Source organism: Cyprinus carpio, chromosome B25 (assembly GCF_018340385.1).
Source record: "Cyprinus carpio isolate SPL01 chromosome B25, ASM1834038v1, whole genome shotgun sequence".
Classification (NCBI taxonomy): Eukaryota; Metazoa; Chordata; class Actinopteri; order Cypriniformes; family Cyprinidae; genus Cyprinus; species Cyprinus carpio.
This window is the reverse complement of record NC_056621.1, coordinates 18,995,496-19,014,649: the sequence shown is the minus strand read 5'-3', so window position 1 is coordinate 19,014,649 and position 19,154 is coordinate 18,995,496. Positions and strand designations below refer to the sequence as shown.

The 19,154-nt window shown below is 38.2% G+C and overlaps 1 protein-coding gene across 3 annotated transcripts in view; it reads right to left on the bottom strand.

Moving 5' to 3' along the window:
• Nucleotides 1-19,154, bottom strand: part of LOC109068349 (USP6 N-terminal-like protein) — a 21,027-nt gene extending 1,873 nt beyond the window's left edge. Inside the window, exons 1-14 of one of the 3 annotated variants that reach the window (XM_042752995.1) lie at nt 19,014-19,154; nt 13,604-13,677; nt 12,237-12,322; nt 11,897-11,936; nt 11,644-11,724; nt 11,255-11,362; nt 8,052-8,161; nt 6,138-6,186; nt 4,143-4,263; nt 3,937-4,031; nt 3,783-3,848; nt 2,794-2,893; nt 2,185-2,337; nt 1-1,358 (exon numbers count right to left, since the gene is read on the bottom strand). In XM_042752995.1, coding sequence (XP_042608929.1) covers nt 118-1,358; nt 2,185-2,337; nt 2,794-2,893; nt 3,783-3,848; nt 3,937-4,031; nt 4,143-4,263; nt 6,138-6,186; nt 8,052-8,161; nt 11,255-11,362; nt 11,644-11,724; nt 11,897-11,936; nt 12,237-12,322; nt 13,604-13,669 — 2,316 coding nt within the window. In that variant the 5' untranslated portion in view covers nt 13,670-13,677; nt 19,014-19,154 and the 3' untranslated portion in view covers nt 1-117. The remainder of the gene's footprint in view (nt 1,359-2,184; nt 2,338-2,793; nt 2,894-3,782; nt 3,849-3,936; nt 4,032-4,142; nt 4,264-6,137; nt 6,187-8,051; nt 8,162-11,254; nt 11,363-11,643; nt 11,725-11,896; nt 11,937-12,236; nt 12,323-13,603; nt 13,678-19,013) is intronic. The other 2 variants (XM_042752996.1, XM_042752997.1) reach the window with 2 other exon arrangements.

Genomic DNA, 19,154 nt, shown 5'->3' with positions numbered 1-19,154 from the left:
ATAAAACACATTTCAACACCTAAAAGATTGAAATATGTTCACTTGATACCATCGAAGCACAAAAGTCCAAATGATGGAAACATGCCTTCAGTTCACACTGAAGTGTGACTCCAGCAACTAATGACTTGAAACATGCATTTGACAGAAGTCTGAATCGGAGTGTACAGGAGAGAGCACTGGGGGTTGTGATTTTTTGGGCGGTAGTCTTGGGAGCTGTGACTGACTCCTATCTTGATCAGTCTGGTTTGGAACCACCTGATTGGGTTTTGATTTTTTGGGCGGTAGTCTTGGCCGCTGTGACTGACTACTATCTTGATCATTCTGGTTTGGAACCACCTGATTGCATGGGACCAAAGATACGAGGTTGGGTTTATTTGCAAAGTCAATAGGTGGTTTGGGAAAAATGCATTCTGGAGACCCCCAGCTGTTTGCCTCCTCAATACATGAAGGAGGTGGAGGGAGTGGCGAAGAGTCAGGCGTGTAGAAGAACATAGATGGGGGCGGTAGAGGAAGAGACATGGCATCTTCTGGAGGAAGGGGAAGGGTGGTGTTCATTAGACTCAAGTTTGAGTTTTGCGGCAATGTGGCCGCCATCTCCAGCAGCCTGTCAACAGACAGATCCTCCTCTTCTGACATGTTGTCGTAATACGAAGTGTTGGAAGGTCTCCGGTCACCTGATGACGGTGGCACATAAATGTTGACCGGAAACTTGCTTAGCTGCCGATAGGATCTATACGAGGAAGGTGACGAAAACGGATCTTCTACGATGAGATCCAAAGGTTGGGTTATTGGTGGTGGAGGTGGAGCAAGGCAAAATGGGACATCCTCTTCTAGAGGTGAAAGCTTGACCCCTTCTTCAGTACAGGGAAGAGGTGGAGGAGGTAATTCTGGGAGATTCAAAGAGTGGATACTGGATGTATCTGTTGTGGATGGCTGGTAAGGAGGAAGCCAATCTTCAGACACCGCTGATAGGGGTCTACTAACACATTCATTCTTCAACGATCGAGTCTCTGGTGAACACAGTGCAGATTCTGGGTGTAGCAGATGATCTGGACTTTGTACAGGTGCACTGTCTTCATTCTTCACCGTGGTCCCTGGTTCTTCAGGTGTAGCTTGTGACAGTAAAGAGTTGGAAGTTGAGTGGGTGTGTTTTGAAAGAGGGGAAGATGAGGTAATGGTAGGGATGTGTTTTTCGTTGCTCTGGTTGTGGGTGGTGGTGCCTTCCGTCTGAAGCTTGGTTGAGGTTTGATTGTTGTGTGCTGATGGCGGTAAGGGTACACACGCAGTCTTAATTACTGGAAGCAGTACTATTGGACGTTCCTCGCCCAGCTGTATCTTTGGGAACTCATCTCCCTTGGCTACAAGTCAAACCCAGAAAGAAAAAGAAAAAAAAGTTGTTATAATAGTCTAGAATTGCATAAAACCACAGTACACTCTTTAGAAGAAAGTTTTTTTTTCCAAGGTTCAGCAAATAACCCTCTTTTAATCAAGGACCATTTTTATTGTTGAGTTGGCCATATGGGTCTTAATGTTAGATTATAGCAGGGGTCATCAACTCTGGACCTCAAGATCCACTTTCCTGCAGAGTTAAGCTCCAACCTGGATTAAACACATGTACCTGCAACTTTGTAGTTATCATAAGACCTCGATTAGCTTGTTCAGGTGTGTTTGATTAAGGTTGGAGCTAAACTCTGCAGTAAAGTGGATCTCGAGGTTCAGAGTTGAGGACCCCTGCATTATAGGTTTGTGAGAGCTTCCAGTTGCTTTGAATCACCTGTCCAAATGATTTTCTAAACATCTATTGCATAAGAAGTGCTTTGTGGAAGCTTCTCTAACTGGAGCATTTATTTTTTAGTCTACACCAGGGATTCTCAACTCTGGCCCTCAAGATCCATATTCCTGAAGAGTTCATCTCCAAAGGTTTGCTCCTTGATCAAATTCACCTGCCAGTAACTTTCTAGTAATCCTGAAGACCTTGATTAGCTTGTTCAGGTGTGTTTGATTAGGGTTGGAGCTAAACTTTGCAGGAAAGTGGACCACGGGTGCCAGAGTTGAAAATCCCTGGTCCACACTTTGCAGACTCCAAAGACATTCAAAATCTTGTGAACAAGGCTTCCTTAATTATTCTCTCTGGTATTTGCTCAGAATGTTCTCATTTAAAAGAAAACACAATCTGTCTTTTACCTGGAGGAGGAAGGTCAAGCTTCATCCTGCGGAGTTCTGACATAGACGACTGAAGGTGCTCAATAACTGCATCATCACTCATGTTGAAGGAAGAAACAATACGCTCCTGCAGAAACTCCCTCAGGTCCTCCAGAGACATCTTCAGAAGACGCTCTGACAGAAAAAGAATGAGGCTTTAGACTTTATAAGCTTCTAATTAAACTCATCTATACTACCCAAACATGAAAATTAAGGAACTTCTGGCTGAGAGAACATCTAGGCAGCTGATTTACCACTACAACCTCAACTTGTTTTTGAGTGCTACTGCCCAGATTAAACATTGTTTTAAGTTTACCAGAAACTCTTTTAAATTTTATATCATAGATAATTACGAGCAAGTCAGTTAATCCAGTACACTTAATCCATTGAGTGTATCTTGAATAACCCTAAATTAAGTTTCTTGCTCAAGGGTGCAATGATGATAGTTTATAAACCCCCCTATGTGGCATCTGCACCTACAAACTTTCAGAAGCCGGATCTTTAACCACTATATGGTTCAATGCTGTACATACTGGACATGGTGACAGCTCATGTGGTTCTACAGAGATCCAGAGTGGGACTTTTTCTTACTTTTGTGCAATTTGAGGAGCGTATAGGCCATGGCGGTTAGAACTTTTTCTCCTTCTAATATGTAGATGTCCCAAAGGCGCAGGGTGAGTGTAAAGGGTGTCTATATAGTAGAAACACAACAGACTCAAGTCATCAACCAGCTGAGCAGAGCTCCAACATGAATAAAACATTGAAACAGGATTCTCTAAAGCAGTGTTTCTCAACCCTGGTCCTGGGTGCCCCCCAGCACTGCACATTTTGTATGTCTCCCTTATCTGACACACCTATTTCAGTTCCTGGAGTTTCTTTTAATGAGCTAATGAGTTGAATCAGGTGTGTTTGATTAGGGAGACACACAAAATGTGCAGTGCTGGGGGGTGCTCAGGACCAGGTTGAGAAACACTGCTCTAAAGGGTTCAGCCCAACCATATGAAACTTTTAGCAGATGATGTTTCCAGTCTTTTTCACACAAAAACTTGCTGTATGCAAATGACGTTATTGCAAAATTAGTTGCAAAACTTGGACTCGGCTGGTGAAAAATTATGTCCTGTCGAGGCAAGGCCACCAATAGGGTGGTAAACAAGACCTTCTGTCCGGGGCCTGGACTGGATCAAAGAGAGGTGGTCCAGAAAGAGAGCACAATTTCACCATTTATCTACACCAAAAAGGTCCATATTTTAGAGTAGTAATAGGTGCCCTTACAGTACCACTATGAAACTTTTAGGGGTAAATAAGCTACAAAAATGTCTCTTCAGGGGTACTACCCAGTGACAAGTTGCTGAACTCCTAAAGGTACATTTTTATATAGATTTGTTAAGGTTGCATTGTGGCACCTTTGTCAGGGACTGGAAAAACAGTTCGGACACACCCATCTCTTATGTTCATACAAGACAAAGTGAATGTTTATGACATGTTTTATATTTCATTGTGATTTAAAGAAAGTTTCAACTCCATAACTGACAGCTTTTACTAGTGATATAAAAATAGTGAAAATGAAAATGATGCCTTACCCTGTCAATAAAACACTGTAGGAACCATTTGGTTGTGTAGATACCAGTGGACATCTGTTCCTTATCCTGAGTTGAAGAAAACATTGGAAAAACTGAGAAAGTGTTTATTTTTTATTAAAGTCAAACAACCTGAGGTTAAAATAAGAAAGCTCACCAAGTGTTTTCTGAGTTTGGGAAGGAGTTTAGACAGTATTTGGTCATGATGAACCTGAAAACGCTGGAGTTTGGGAAACCCCGGGATGAAGAATCCTTTAAGAATCCACAGAGGAAGACACAGAGATGTATCACCAATTACAAGAATGTACTACAAAAACAAAGAGATCTATTTATCTACACGCAGAGTCAGAGAGACTTACTCACCATGCATGGCATGTTTCTGATTGGTCAGTAGCTGTGATAAAGCCCAGAATGCATCTTCCTCATTCATGTACATGAGCAGAATGGCAGCGATCTGACTCATACCCTGACAGTAGCTCACTTCCTACACAAAACCACATAACCAGACAGACCGAGTACACATTGTCACAATCTTTACTCAGGATTCACACATAGATAGAGAATGGCCTAAGGAGTAATAGTGCTGATTTCACCAATTACAAAACAATAACTTAAGTGCTTTTCTTTCAAGAAAAAGAATACAAGACTAAAAAGGTAAAATTCAAAGTCCCCTGCTTCTCTCCATATCTCTCACTCACTCAATCTCTCCTTCCCCCCTTCATCACCCTCTTCTTGCCCAGTTGACCCACTTTCTACTAGACATCATCGGGAAGGAAAAGGAATATGGTACCATTTCCCGTCTCTTTGAGACCCACATGCTCCTTGTTTTTTACAAACAATGGAATTTATGTGCATGTGTCCCAGCGGTTTTGTCAAACATCCTGTCAAACCAATAAAAAAAAAAAAAAAAATTCTTCCATTTGTCTTGTCCAGCTTTTAAATCATCCATGTTTAAGGTTAATTCCCAGTAGGTTCCCAATAAATAAATTAAATAGCATATCATGCAATTAGCACCGGACAGACGGCCTCTGTTATTGTCTAAAAGACCCTGGTCACCCATAACCAGTGGGCAACGTCAGAGTCACTGTCTCTGGATTAGTCTGTCTCCAAACCAGATTCTGCGCACACTAGGCATATTGTTTCTAAACCTAGTGAGCTGCCTCTGTGTCTACTGCCGCTAACTTCTAAAGCAGCATATCAAGCCAATAAATGATGATTTGCTATTTAGGCAGCAACTCCACACACCATACAAATCTCCAAAGTAAATTCGACTTGCAATTTGCAACAGTTTAATGTTAGCATGTTGCTAAGCTAACAATATAGAATATTCTATTGCACAATGCTCCAACAGGCTAAGATACAGCATAAACAAGCATTGGATAAAATAATGCACTTTTGCTGTTTTGAGAAGTGTAACATTTTGTCAATATTCAGTGTTGAACGAAATCAATATTTCTCTCATTTTGTCCGTCTTGAATTGTCCGCCTTCTCCACACTGTTAGAAAAAGCCAGGTCTTTCAGCCAGGTCAGACTGGTTTGTTAGCTGGTTTAAGAGTAGTTGTTGGGGTTGGCAAAAGTCAGAGCCAGTCTACAGATTTTGTTTTGTTAGAGGCGATCATCATAGTATATAACCAGCAAAGACTGAAACAGACTATGATTCCATCCAGTTGAAGCCTATCAAACTTGTTCTAAAACCAGTTCTAAAACATGCATTGTTTTTATTTGTTTCCTAGCAATGAGGAACATGTTGCTGTGAGAGTTCGTGGTGTTCGGAAACCTAATGTTTGGTATTCTGTGACTGATCTTCAGTCGTTTAGTGTATAACGCCCAGATTTTCTCTGTAACCATTTACAAAATGTATGATGCCTAGTGTTTTACAACCAGGTTTTAAAAGATATGCATTCTAGTTTTAAGTTTATTCCATTATTAACTTTAAGCACATACATTTACAAACAACAGGGATTATGGGCAAGTTAGCCCAAAAACCACACATGCTATCATCCGGGTTTATAGTACCTACTATTTTTAACATGCAACCATTTGGGACACAATTCTGCTAATCTTGCATTTTATACAGTACGGATGGTATTCACATTGGCATGTAGCCAGGTCTTTATTCACTGATACAAATACAAGTTTTATTTTCGGTTTAGGGTCTATGGTCATTATATTTAGCTTAATGTAAGAACAATAGAAGACGATGGGAAGTCGCCATTAGTGCAGTAATTGTGTGTGTGTGTGTGTGTGTGTGTGTGTGTGTGTGTGTTCTTCCCCTCTGCCCTGGTTCATCCAGCACATGCTGTTCTGAGTTACATAACACATTTACACACAGACATTCAAACTCTGTCAATCTCTTACCGTGTTGTAGACCGAATACGCTGCCAGCACATGGAACAGGGCTTGCTGTCTGTAAAGGACAAAAAACACAGGTCAAACAAACTGTTCCCAATATATTACATGATGGCTATTAATAGGATTTCAAACATCTAGTTTCAGTGTATGCAGTAACAAGATCAATGACATGATGCTAATATTTCTGTGACTAGAACTAGTAATTTATTGAGAAAAACATCAAAAATATCAGATGGTTTAATCATTGTAATACCATGGAAGCCTGTTTCCACCAATGATTTAAAAAAAGACCTTTTAATCTCACAATTCAGACTTTTATCTTGCAATTTTATCTTTATATCTCACAATTCTTACAGTTTTAGGTTTATATCTTACATTTCTGAGTTTATATTATTCTCAATGATTTGAGAACAGTGAGAAAAAAGTTTTTTGTTTAAAATGTCATTTAAATTAAAAAATTACATTTTTTTTTTCATTTCTATGTCAGAAACATATGACAGGAAAAAAATTCTTAAAGACTATAAATTAGTAATTTTTCAACTTTTAGATTTCATAAGAAATAGTGAAATAAATTATTAATATTTTTTTTTTTAAATGATCTGCAAAACAAAGTGTGGTATAACTGTGTGGCAAGCTTAGTCTCATAAAAAAGGGTCAGATTAATTTGATCTTTTCATGTGATGGCAAGGTATAACCCTAAGAAAACTTAAAGATATTCATGGTCAATGATGTTTAAGCCAATGGAAAATTTTATTAAATAAGTCATTAAATACATATATTTTGGGTAAAAAAAGCTGCCATTTTCTATTAAAATATGTTTTTCAAAAATATATGAACCCAACATAAATTCAACGATTATTAAAATTAAAGAATTGTCCTTTTTTCCCCATAACGGATCCATCTTTGTCTAAATTTTGTCCAAAAAGCACTGAGGGTCCTGCTTAAATCGAACCGCAGAAAGAAACCAGCTCACAGTAGCAGTAAGAGTCCATTCATGCATAAGCCATCACATCAGGAGATGCACGTTAATAATTCATAACGTCTGCAGATTTGAGATTTAGCAATGCACAGCAAAACCCTTCATAAGAGGCCAGAGGAAAGCAGAATTGTGACTAGTGTGTTGTAGAAACACATTTAGGAGCAACACAAACTAACAACAGATGTGTTAAACAGCACTTCCGCTCCATATCCTCTTATTAGCCGTGCAGCGCTAATAAAAATGTAGAAATCATTGCTCAGAGCTTCCATCCACCAGATGCCCCATGCAGAGAGGCTGGTGGTTGATCTATGTCAGTTGTGGGTGTGCCGCCCATGCAAACCACATGGCTGAAACCTCTTCTTCATGCACTTTGGTCTACAAGCCCCTTTCAATTTGTTAAGCAAGTAGGATGACTCTATTAAATGTCAAATTTACCGAGAGGTTATTTTTGGGGCATGTGGCCAATGTTTTGTTAAAAAAAATCATGATGCACTCAATTTCTGTCAAATTGGCAATTTAAAAATGGAAAAATAACCTAAATGTTTCTGACGTCTGTCAGTTTTTAAGAGGACATACAATCCCAAGTGGGTCTTTATAATTGTCCTGTACAAAAGGAAATCATTTTTTTTTTTTTTTTTCATGACACTGTGGCAGATCTTTAGTTGTTATGGACAACATCAAAGTATGTATTTATTTTGGGCATAATGGTAACAAGTCACCGGTTGTATCATTTCCTGTGAGGCTGCTCACAGTAACAGGAAGTTGGACAAAAATGCAATCACAAGAGGAAGGAGCTCTTGTTTTGGTTAAGTTTACATCGTCTGAGCACTTCATTTCAGAAACATCTCAACTTGAAACTCTTTATATTCATTTGACTCAAAGTCGGCTTGCCAAACAGACCTTGAGTCAAATCAAGATAATGAATTTGTCAAATATCTTACTTGACCCCAAAGCGTTCCATGAACATGATGTGGTTTCTGAAGGTTCTGTTGACATCCAGATCAATCTGCTTGATTTCTGTTGAATACTTCTTGGCTTGTTCCTTCATTTTCTGCAACAACATTAAAACAAAAATTAACAATTTTGGCAATTAACAATTTTGAATTTTTTTAATTTAGCATTAGCCGCACCAATCAGAATTGCAAAAATAACAAAATTTCCCTAGCACTCCCCTACCTGCCATTGGTCAGACTAACAGGTAGCCCCACCCCAAACTCGTTACACTGCTCAAACAAATGGAGTAAATATAGCAATATACTCAGAAAGTAGGGATGCACTGAATGTTTGACAACCAAAATTATTCGGCAAAAAATAGCAAAAAAAAAATGCCTGATTCAAGAAGGGGGTCTCAAAAATGGCCAACAAATATTATTTTACTAACTTATTAATTTTAACTTAAACTGTGCTTTGCTGATATAACGTCTTCAAGAATGTTAAAAAAATGTTCAGTGTTAAGTAAATATTTTTAAAATGTTTTGTAATTGATTTTTTCTTTGAAAAGACAGCGAAAAGCACATTTCGGCTGTGTTTCAGTTTGTTTGTTTTTTCGGCTGAATTTTTATTTTGGCGCATCCCTATCAGAAAGTCAAACTACAAATGGCTTAATAACGGTCATCTCCACTTATTATTTACTTATTTTTGTTAACATTGTCACTATAAACTGTTGTACAGAAAAAGCTGCATTAACTTTCCACAGGAAAAAAACAATATATACCAGGGTTCCTCAAAAATGCGCTTAGGGTTAGAGCTAAACTCTGCAGGAAAGTGGATCTCGTGGTCCAGATTTGAGGATCCCTGGTATATACAGTAGACAGGGTTGGAACAAACGAAATTATCATTTGGGATGAACTACCCTTATAATTAAATCCACAGTAAAAGTTTTTAAAACAATGCATATACAATAAAGCTGATTTTACTTTTGTATATTTAGAAAATTAGCAGGTGACTGATTGTCACTGCAGTGCACACTGCGTATCGCTGTCAAACCATCAAACCTGCATCTAACTTTTCATTCCGGAAACTTGATAGCCAATGGTTTCCATTTAAGCGCTACACTTCTGCTATTTACATTTGTCAGAGCAGCAAACAAGTTATAAATATTATAGTGGCACCTAGATATATTTAGAAATTCAGATAAAGATACACGTTCAGTTATAAATAAAACTCTTGAGAACTAAAGATTCTGAAATGACTGAAAACAGAAAGAAGATGGTAACAGAAGGTAAAAACAAGATGGTAGTTCTTAAACTACTGTTCAAAAGTTTGGAGTCAGTAAGATTGGTTTAAAAAGTTTTTTTTTTCTCCTATGCATTTACTGGATCAAATATACAGTAAAAACAATAGTGTTGTGAAATATTAAATTAAAATTTGGTATGGTATTTTCTATTTTCATATATTGCAAAATGTAATGTATTCCTGAGATCAAAGCTGAATTTTCAGCATCATTACTGCAGTCTTCAGTTTCACATGATCCTTCAGAAATCATGCTAATATGCTGTTTTACTGCTCTAAAAGCCTTTATGATTATTATAAATTTTAAATTGTATTATCAATATTATCAATTGCTGTGTCCCAAATCGCATACTATCCGTCTTAAATAGTATTCGAAAATAGAATTAGTATGTCCCAAATCATAGTATGTTTAAAAAAGTATGGCAAAGATTCCTGGATGGTCTACTAAGTGACGTGACATACAGCCAAGTATGGTGACCAATACTCAGAATTCGTGCTCTGCCTTAACCCATCCAAAGTGCACAAACACAGCAGTGAACACACACACCGTGAACACACACCCGGAGCAGTGGGCAGCATTTATGCAGTTGGGGGTTCGGTGCCTTGCTCAAGGGGACCTCAGTTGTGGTATTGCCGGCCCGAGACTCGAACCCACAACCTTAGGGTTGCGAGTCAAACTCGCTAACCACTAGGCCATGACTTCCCCTACTACTTCTGGTTAGAATTCGAAGTGCAGATCGATGCACACTCTAACGGCTAATATCGCAAACAATACATGGCGAGGTGGACGAGTATTTGATTATAACTACAAACACGCATAAAAAGTGTTGAAAAACTACAAACATGACGTATATACGGACATCAGGATATATGCAGGTAGAGAAAGGGATTTGAGTGATAAATAATCAATGTCCAACCTAATGAAAAATATTGATTTAATGTTATCCATGTTATATTTCATCTGCAGCAACACTGTGAGCTTTTATAATGATACGTTTGGTCATTAACTTTTAAATGCATCATTATGCAAACACATGAGCAGAGTTCCCAGCATGATAGACCCACGACTAGCAGATCAACGTGCCTCTTCATTTCTCTCCAATACGGTAGGAAATCAAATTAAAGGAAATGTGGATGATGTTAACTGTGATAAGATGATTGACAGGGCAGTTTAAACAGTGACGGAATGCAGTAACTAAGCAACAGAGCGTCCGTTAAAGAAGCAGCTATGACGAAGTAGTATGTCCCAAAGCTTGCCTACTATTCTTCTACATACTCAAAATTATGTACTTTTTCTTCACAAAAAGAGTACATACATTTAGGGCATAGTATAAGTAGGTGAATTGGGATGCAGCAAATGTTTTTTTATTTTTTTAAAGATTCTTTGATGAATAGAAGTTCAAAAGAACAGCATTTATTTGAAAACAAAACAAATTAACATTATAATAAACTCTCACTTTTGATCGATTTAATGTGTCCTTGCTGAATAAAAGTATTAATTTCTTTAAAAAAAAAAAAGAATGAAAGAAAAATTACTGACCCCAAACCTTTGAACGGTAGTGTATAGCCTACCGTTTTTCAGTTAATCAGACTTTTGGTTTGCGATATAAAGACTGGTCAACTTATTGCAGCTTACTGTATTCTAGCAACTTTTATTGTATTTTTATGCAATAACTGTCAGACTACACAAAGCATGCATAGCAGAAAACCTTTGTTGTGAAATAAAACATTGTTGTGCCAAATGGGCAGACTGGAGACAAAACACATCTGGCTAATTAAACCCAAACAATCACACAGGACAAACCAAAACCCAAACAAGCGAGTCATTGAATAAATGAACATCAAACAGCCACTTTCCGACCTAATCGAGCCCAAACATATCTCACAAACACGATTCCTGCAAAGTTCCTACCTCGTACTTCCTGTAATTCGCATCTTTCACCTTTTTCACGTCCAGCAGCAGAGCCCAGGCCTGACCGCGCAGCTTCAAGGGAATCCCCTTGTATACCCGCTTCATCATCTGCAAAATGCACATGGGAAGAGGAAACAAACAGATGGCGAGATTTATTTATGGGTCTGCAAGTTTCCGAATGTGTGGGCCTAAAAATCACTGTAACACACAGCAGCCTTGAGTGGCATATTATGGGAATACAATGGCAGCAACAGCAATATGATACGCAATGTTAATGATATGATGAATTATACACATTTCTTAATATAGTTCATTAGCCAAACTATTTTAAAATGGCTTCAAATGCGACTCATCCAGTTAAACCTGGACTGATCACAATTATAAGTTACCTTTTCACTTGTGCAGTATTTGTCCCAACTTTTCACCATCTTAACCCATTTTTCCTCTCTTTCAACCTCCTGGAGTTTGTACTAGGGAAACAGCACACTGAATTTTAATCTCAAATTTAAAATATTCATAAAAGAAAGAGGACATTAAGCAAGAACAGCATAATTAAATGGGCTAATTTCTCTAAACTGAATTTTGCCATAAAAGATATAACAATAATTTCAGGTGCAAAGAAAGATGATATCTTAAAGTCACCTTCTCCTCTGCCGCGGTCGGTGTTGGCAGTTCCTCTTCACTGGGAAAAACAAATTACAAAGGGGAAATGATTGTTTAACCTGCACAAGTATTACATGAATCAGAAGCTTCATTCAAATAACATGAGATTTTACTGCGTTTTATGAAAAATAATCTTGACAACACAATCTAGCGGTCAGTCAACTATTACCCAAAATACACATAAAAGCCATTTTCTTCATAACATAGTTCACACATATTCTCTGATGAAACAGTTGAATGTTTAACATCTTCAACTTTAGACCGAGGTTATCGTTTCGCTAGACTGAGCGTTAAAACTGCCAGGAGAGGCGAGACTTACTGCAGGAAACCGAAGCGGTCCGTGACCTTGTAGATGCTGTAGTCGGCATCCTCCCAGGGCTTAATGTGCACACCCTCCTGCCTGCCCTGCAACCGGCCCAACAAACAAACTGAGAAACTGGAGCAAAGGCAAAAGACCCTCAAACCAAGAGATGACTGGAACTCTTAAAGGAATAGTTCACCAAATTTTCTCCAGTTGAAAAAGTCGTCTTGTATGAATTAGGAGAAAAATATGCACATATAAAGCATATTTTATAAGCAAAAACAGTCTAAATTAGTTCCGATATGGATTTTGGACTTTTTCACAGAAGGAAACATTATTATGGATTACGGATTTGTGATGGTTTAAAGTTAAAATGCCTTGATGGATTTGCTTCTCACAAATATGCAGCTTTTCACAAGATGTTAATTAATGAAGCGGAGTCTGTTTTACTTGTGGATTATTGTGATGTTATTATCAGCTGTTTGGACTCTTATTCTGACGGCACCCATTCACTGCAGAGGATGCATTGGTGAGCAAGTGATGTAATGCTAAATTTATCTAACTCTGACTAACCATGAACAATCATTGATGATCTGGGCGTGAGTACATTCTTCAGCAAATTTTTATTTTGGGTTAACAATTCCTTTTAAGGAAGAACATTTGAAAACACCCCATTTCTTGATTAGAACAATTCAGATCTCCAAAATAAACAGAGTTGATACAAGAAACCCCCAGAATCTACAATTTCTGCTAACAGATTATATTTCTGTCTATCCTGAACATCTTATCTGTCTAAGCTCCACAGCATTATCTAAAGGTATCTGAAGTAAGCTGAGAACTTCCAAGTATGCAGACTGTAGTCAATATTTGAGAGTAGCAGCAATGTTAGCATGACATCCAGCTGTTGTCCGTCAAAACACTTCCTTCTCAAAAGATTTTGGCTGTGTCCGAAAGTTAAAACTTGCTGGTTTTGCAAGCTGTATATGGAAGCATGAAGGCACAAAGGATTGTACAATGTTCACACAACATCCTGTCTACTAATATCTGGCCTTCTTCTGAGATAATATGGTATATTCAAGTTTTGTGAGCTATCACAATCATTCCCTTGAGCAATACACAATACACCGTAGGCTACTCCAAGCAGTGGTGTACCCCAAATCTTGGCATCTCCAAGAGGACTGTGTGTACTGCAAAAGCATCTGATCTGATTAATGACCACTTACTACTTTACTTGGGCTACTTTGTCAATATGCATTGCTCTCCATGTCACTGAGGGTCATGAACAATCATTAACCAGTTTCCCTTTGTCTGGACATCCGCTCAACCGGTCAAAGATCAAAACTACAGAAAGTCAGAGGGTAGACAACTGAAAGGATGTAACTTGCCTTCTCATATTTTCTGAGGATCTCAGCCCGTTCTTCAGCTATTAGAGTATCAATGTCCTTCTTCATTTCAAAATCTGGAAAAGGAACAAAACAAACAGAAGACTTTGAGTAAATTGGCTCATCTAGGCACGTGCAAACTTGTTCCTTAGAGGTCGCTGAATATGATGCTTTACTAATCCTCTACTGAGCCACCTTCAGGTCTGCTTGGCTAAAACACATGAAAATGATCAGAGGCATCTACACTCCATCAATATAGTTCTGCCTGAAGCTGACAGAGATCCATGTGAGGTAGACTTGCACATTCATGAGCCAAAAACAGACAAGTGCTGTGATGTCAGCTAATTCTTCAGACAACATTCTTGTCAGGAAAAGTGTAGGACAAACTCACACAGTGCACAAGAACACCAGGACTTAGGTCACATGGGCAATCCATCAAACTACTACGCATCGCTGTGCAGGCCAACAATTCAGCATGTAGATGAACCAATGTGGTCAGATTCATACACAAACCCAAGCTTTGATGGCAATTTGATATTTGAGCAAGTACATTTTCGGTCAAACTTTATTTTAAAGCCCAATTCTCCCTATTAACAAACTATTAATTATGACTTTTGCCTCAAACTCCTTATTTTGCAGCTTATTAATATGTACTAAGTTAGTTGTTAAGTTTAGGAATTGGATGTAGAATATGGTCATGCAGAATATGTGCTTTATAACTACTACTAATAAACAGCCAATAAGTTAATAATAGGCATGCTAATAAGCAACTAGTTAAGAGTGAGAATATGTCCCTACTAAAGTGTTACCAAATTTTTGGTTATGTGCTGGCCACTGTGCAAGATAATCTGGTTATTTCAGGGTGAATGAACCATTGATAAGTTGTCTGTAAGTCAATCTGAATAAAAATGCAACTCAAATGTCTGACCAAAAGAGTCAGACCAATTAGATTCTAAAAAAGAAAATGTAAACATTTCTCTTATTTTGTCTCCTCTTGTTTGAGGAATCAAATTAACTATGAAGGAATTGTTACTTGGTCCTGTGAACCTCTGTGGAATCAGAAATTGACAGAGCAGGACTTTGGCAGCTGATACTTGCCACCATGTGTTGAAAACTGTGGAGGTCTGTTAGTTCACATTCTCTGTGGACAGGTGGGACTCTTACAGAGTCTACAGTTCACCAGACAACTGCTCTGTTGAGACACATGGGCACCTTTCTCTGTTTAACCACCTGTCCCAATTAGATCGTATAAATGGAAACCCAAATTTCCCTTTCAAACTTCCCTTCACTCTCGGGGGGGAAAAATGGGCTAAAATTGTACCTTTAGGGGTACAACAGCTTGTCACTGGAGCAGTACCCTCAAAAGGAATAACTTTTTACCTTATTTACTCCAATGTATACATTAAGGGTACATATTAGCCTACTACTTTAAGATACTAATGTGCAGCTTTAGGGGTAGAGAATGTGCAAAAAACAAGATTTTGTACCTATAAAGTATTTTAGTATTTCAGTATTTTAAACTTCTTATTATGTTAGTAGGATGTTTTCTTCTGTGAAATACTGAATATTGTACAAATAAACATCTCACATCCCCTTTCACTTTCATTATATGTAAAACATTGGAGTTAGCCTACGTTTTTCAGCGTATCTTCATTTGTGTTCCACGGAAGAAATAGAGTCATACGCTGTACAGATTTTCAACATGTAGGCTAGGTGATTAAATAATGAAACGGCACTATCCTAATTCTTTCTGCATGTAATCATCAACCTCTTGAGAAGTCAAATGAGCCACAATAAACAGATAGCAGGCTTGATCTTGTGCTAAAAACACCTTGATTTTTGTTACTGCTGTAGGGAAAGGCTTCTCTGAGAAGCATTAAGTCTCCTATAAGCTGACCAGAGAAAACAGGTCACAGCTAGCAAGAGATGGAAGCATAATTTATTTACCGCAGTGAGTCTCGTCTATGACTTAGGGAACTTAATGGCTTGACAGAAATCATGGGATCAAAAAAGTGGGCCACTACAAGTAGGACTAGTTGTGATTTCTGTATAAACGTCCATCCTTGTGCAATAAATGGTACTTAAAACTATGAAGCATTTTTCTTTAGGCTTAACAAAATAAACAGGTTTATCACTGTCCAAGCAAAGGTTAGAGCCAAAGCTGTGTTTCCAATTTCTCATGAATCTAAAGAGACAGAAGTTACCCACAAGTCTTAACAAATAACCGCGTGCTTTCAATTATGAGTCTGCTGTGATACAGCCATTCTTCTTTGAAGTTTCAGACAAAACCAGTGGCACAGATGCTAAAGATCTAACGTCTAAGTGAAACCAAACTGTTTTGTTATTGTTAATAATTTCGAATTTTCGGAAATGGTTTTTACCCATTTTGACACAACAGCATACTGGAATAAGAAGCCTTGAAAGTAAAATTTTTGTTTAAACAACTACAAATTGCATCATGCATCGCTTCTTTAAACTAAATGCAAGCTCTAAATCCACAGTTGGATCCTGCTGAAAAGACCATGGGATGGTTAGCCAAAGGCATACAGGTGTGTCATCATCACCAGGCTGTTGTTTGCACAGCAGGAGCGTTTCCTTTGTGAACACAATTAATCACAGGTCAGCGGCAGGAGGGCAATGAAAAGGTGCTGATGGGGAAAGATCCTTAACACTGATCTGTGCTCAATTCAGTAGTTTTTACTGGCAGTAGCCAATATGCAGACATGCAACAAGAGCAACACACATAGCGGAGATGCACTACAGTTTACATGGAAGTGTGAATATTCACCTTTCATGGACAGCTTTGGGTTAGTTTTGAGAATGACTTCAAGAAATACTTGAACTTTCCCATGTAGGATATATTCAATAAACTGTGTACAAAACTGAAGTTTAGCCACATCAGTTTCACATTAGGCTCGGACTTTCCCTGGACTGACCACGTAAGAATCTCACCGAAACCCAGGACTCAAACAACCAATAAATAAATAAATAGGGGTTTTGTAAGATCTCATGTACTGTATTCCATGGATCTTCTCAAACTGTTTAGAGTAGAAGTCTGGACTATTACTGTACAATACTGAAACATCCCTTCTCTGGGTCCAATGCCAAGACAAACTCCTCAAACGATCAGCCAACGTGACAGTTTAGCATGTGATACACACTATTAAATATCCCTGGGAAACAAACAGTGGATTTAATAATTAAATGCATAATGTCACAACCTAAAGTACATATGCCAATATCTTAAACTTATGTGCATAAGCCTAACTTAAACTCGACCAAACTGAGAGTAAGTCATCACAGGAAAAAGGAATTAAGAATAATATAAATAATATATATATATATTATTTATATTTTTATATTGCTTCCAGTTTGTTTTTTCTAATTTGAAGAGTTATGAAAATTGGGACAAAAATTCTGTCATTATTTACTCACCATTGTTGTTCCAAACCCATAAGAGTTTTATTCAATCTCACAAATTAACATATTTTTAATGAAACTCGAGAGAGTTCTGAAAGTCCATTATACCAAAATGTTAAATGCTTAGAAAAGTTCATATGACGTTCAGTGGAGGAGAAATGTCTTAGGCTTCATTAAAAAAATTTCTTAATTTGCGTTATGATTTTTTTTTTGGGGGGGGGGGGGGGTAAACTATAACAATGCATCAAAAATAGACTTTTATTATTATTATTATTATTATTATTATTATTATTATTATTATTGGCTAAGCCCACAGGCTAAGCCCAGTGATTAGACACAATGAAAAACGGTTCATTGTGTTGCTCAAGTCTACCAAATCAACAACAATAGCAATGTTCTGTTAAAATAGCTCAGCCTATTTCCCCCCGACTCTTCAAAAGGGAAAACTCAAGTGGCCTTTTCAACTCTGGACACCAAAGGAAAGGTGTGAGGTGTGAAGAATTTAAGAGCGTCTGGAACGTTTGGCATCTTAACGTCACAAACTTCTCATCAGATCCACCAGAATGAAAAATAGAAGACCAAAAACAACTTTACAGAACCACAGAGAAACGCTAACCATATTGCAAAGCTGTCCACCAAACCCGTTGAGATGCTTTACAAACATTAGAAATCTTACAGTTGCAGATATCCAAGGGTCGAAAGTGAGCCAGATATGAATTTTTGGTGATGACAGCTCATTTCCAGCTGCCTGCGCAAAGAGAGTGACTCACAACACTTTTAAACTACAGTATATCTAGAAGCTACAAAAAAGGAGAGAGAACCCATAACCTATTATTAGATGACAGGCTGAAACATGTTATTTTCTACCCAGATGATCTAATAGAGTATTGCATACACAATACAAATCAGCAGTCTGCAAAACATGCTCAAATGTCACAATTCAACTTTCAGCGGACATAACGCTTCACTTAACCCTCCGACATTGTGACAAGCAAAATGTAATGATGTAAGGCTCATCTCGAAGTGTCTCCAACACACTTATCCTCTTTCTGAGGTTACGCATATGTGCAGCAGGCCAGACATGTCAATGTGACTGTGGTTCATTTGTTCTCACTGGAGGGTTTCAGAAACAGAAACACATGGTTTTCGCTGGGCCACTTCCTCTAGTGAATTTATTTTAGTACACTGCAAAAAGAACATCTAATCCAGTGACTTCTGGCAACACCTTGAATGCGATATGAGGATTTGAGGACATGGTGAAGTGTTTGATATGAGGTAGCCAGACACAAGAGCGGCCTACTCAAGTGGAAACCGGCGTGGGCCACACCTTGCGCCCTGAAAGAAGGTAAGGAAGTAGGCTGGTGACCACAATGCATCCCGTCCTTCTGAAGTTCAAGGTTTCACCACGAAACTCATGTCTCGTGGGAACTACCAGCAAATGGCGTAGTTCACTGAAACTAAAGCACTATTAACCTTCTCATTTCCATTCTGAAAACAAGTCACTTTTCACATATTAAATATTAATACATTTAAATACAGTAGTCTTCATGATAAAATGTTCATTTGGGAAGCTGAACATAATCCGGGATGGATTTATTAGCATGCAAGAGTTCTCAAACAGACACTTAAGACTGATACAATTCAGTTTAGATACATAATTTGAGTGGCTGATGTAAATATAAATGATAAAAGACTTCAACAGCAACATCAATCGCCTTCACATGTGTTGCAACTAAAGCCACATTAAGTTTATTTACACGCAACCTTTAGTTGTGAACCGGCTATATTTAAAAACAAGACCAAGTTATTCTAGCGTGTAGACAAAATAAACTCTCCCAAAGCAAGGCTTTATCAGACTTCAGTAAGATCAACAGACTTTCATCTGAGTTGTTTTCATGCACGGACGCGACGATAACAATACCGGCTGATAAAAGACACTCTCATCAAACTGAGCGGCAATAAAACAGCATTATAACCCAAAGAAATGATTTACCTTTGAAAACCGACGCTCTGCGCTGCACAGGCTGTTAGTAAATAACATGTGTGTTCATAGCGAAGCCGCTCAGCGTGGACAGACGACACTCCAGTTTAACTCTGACGGATCCGAGCGTGAGAACACGAGCGCACGCGCAGA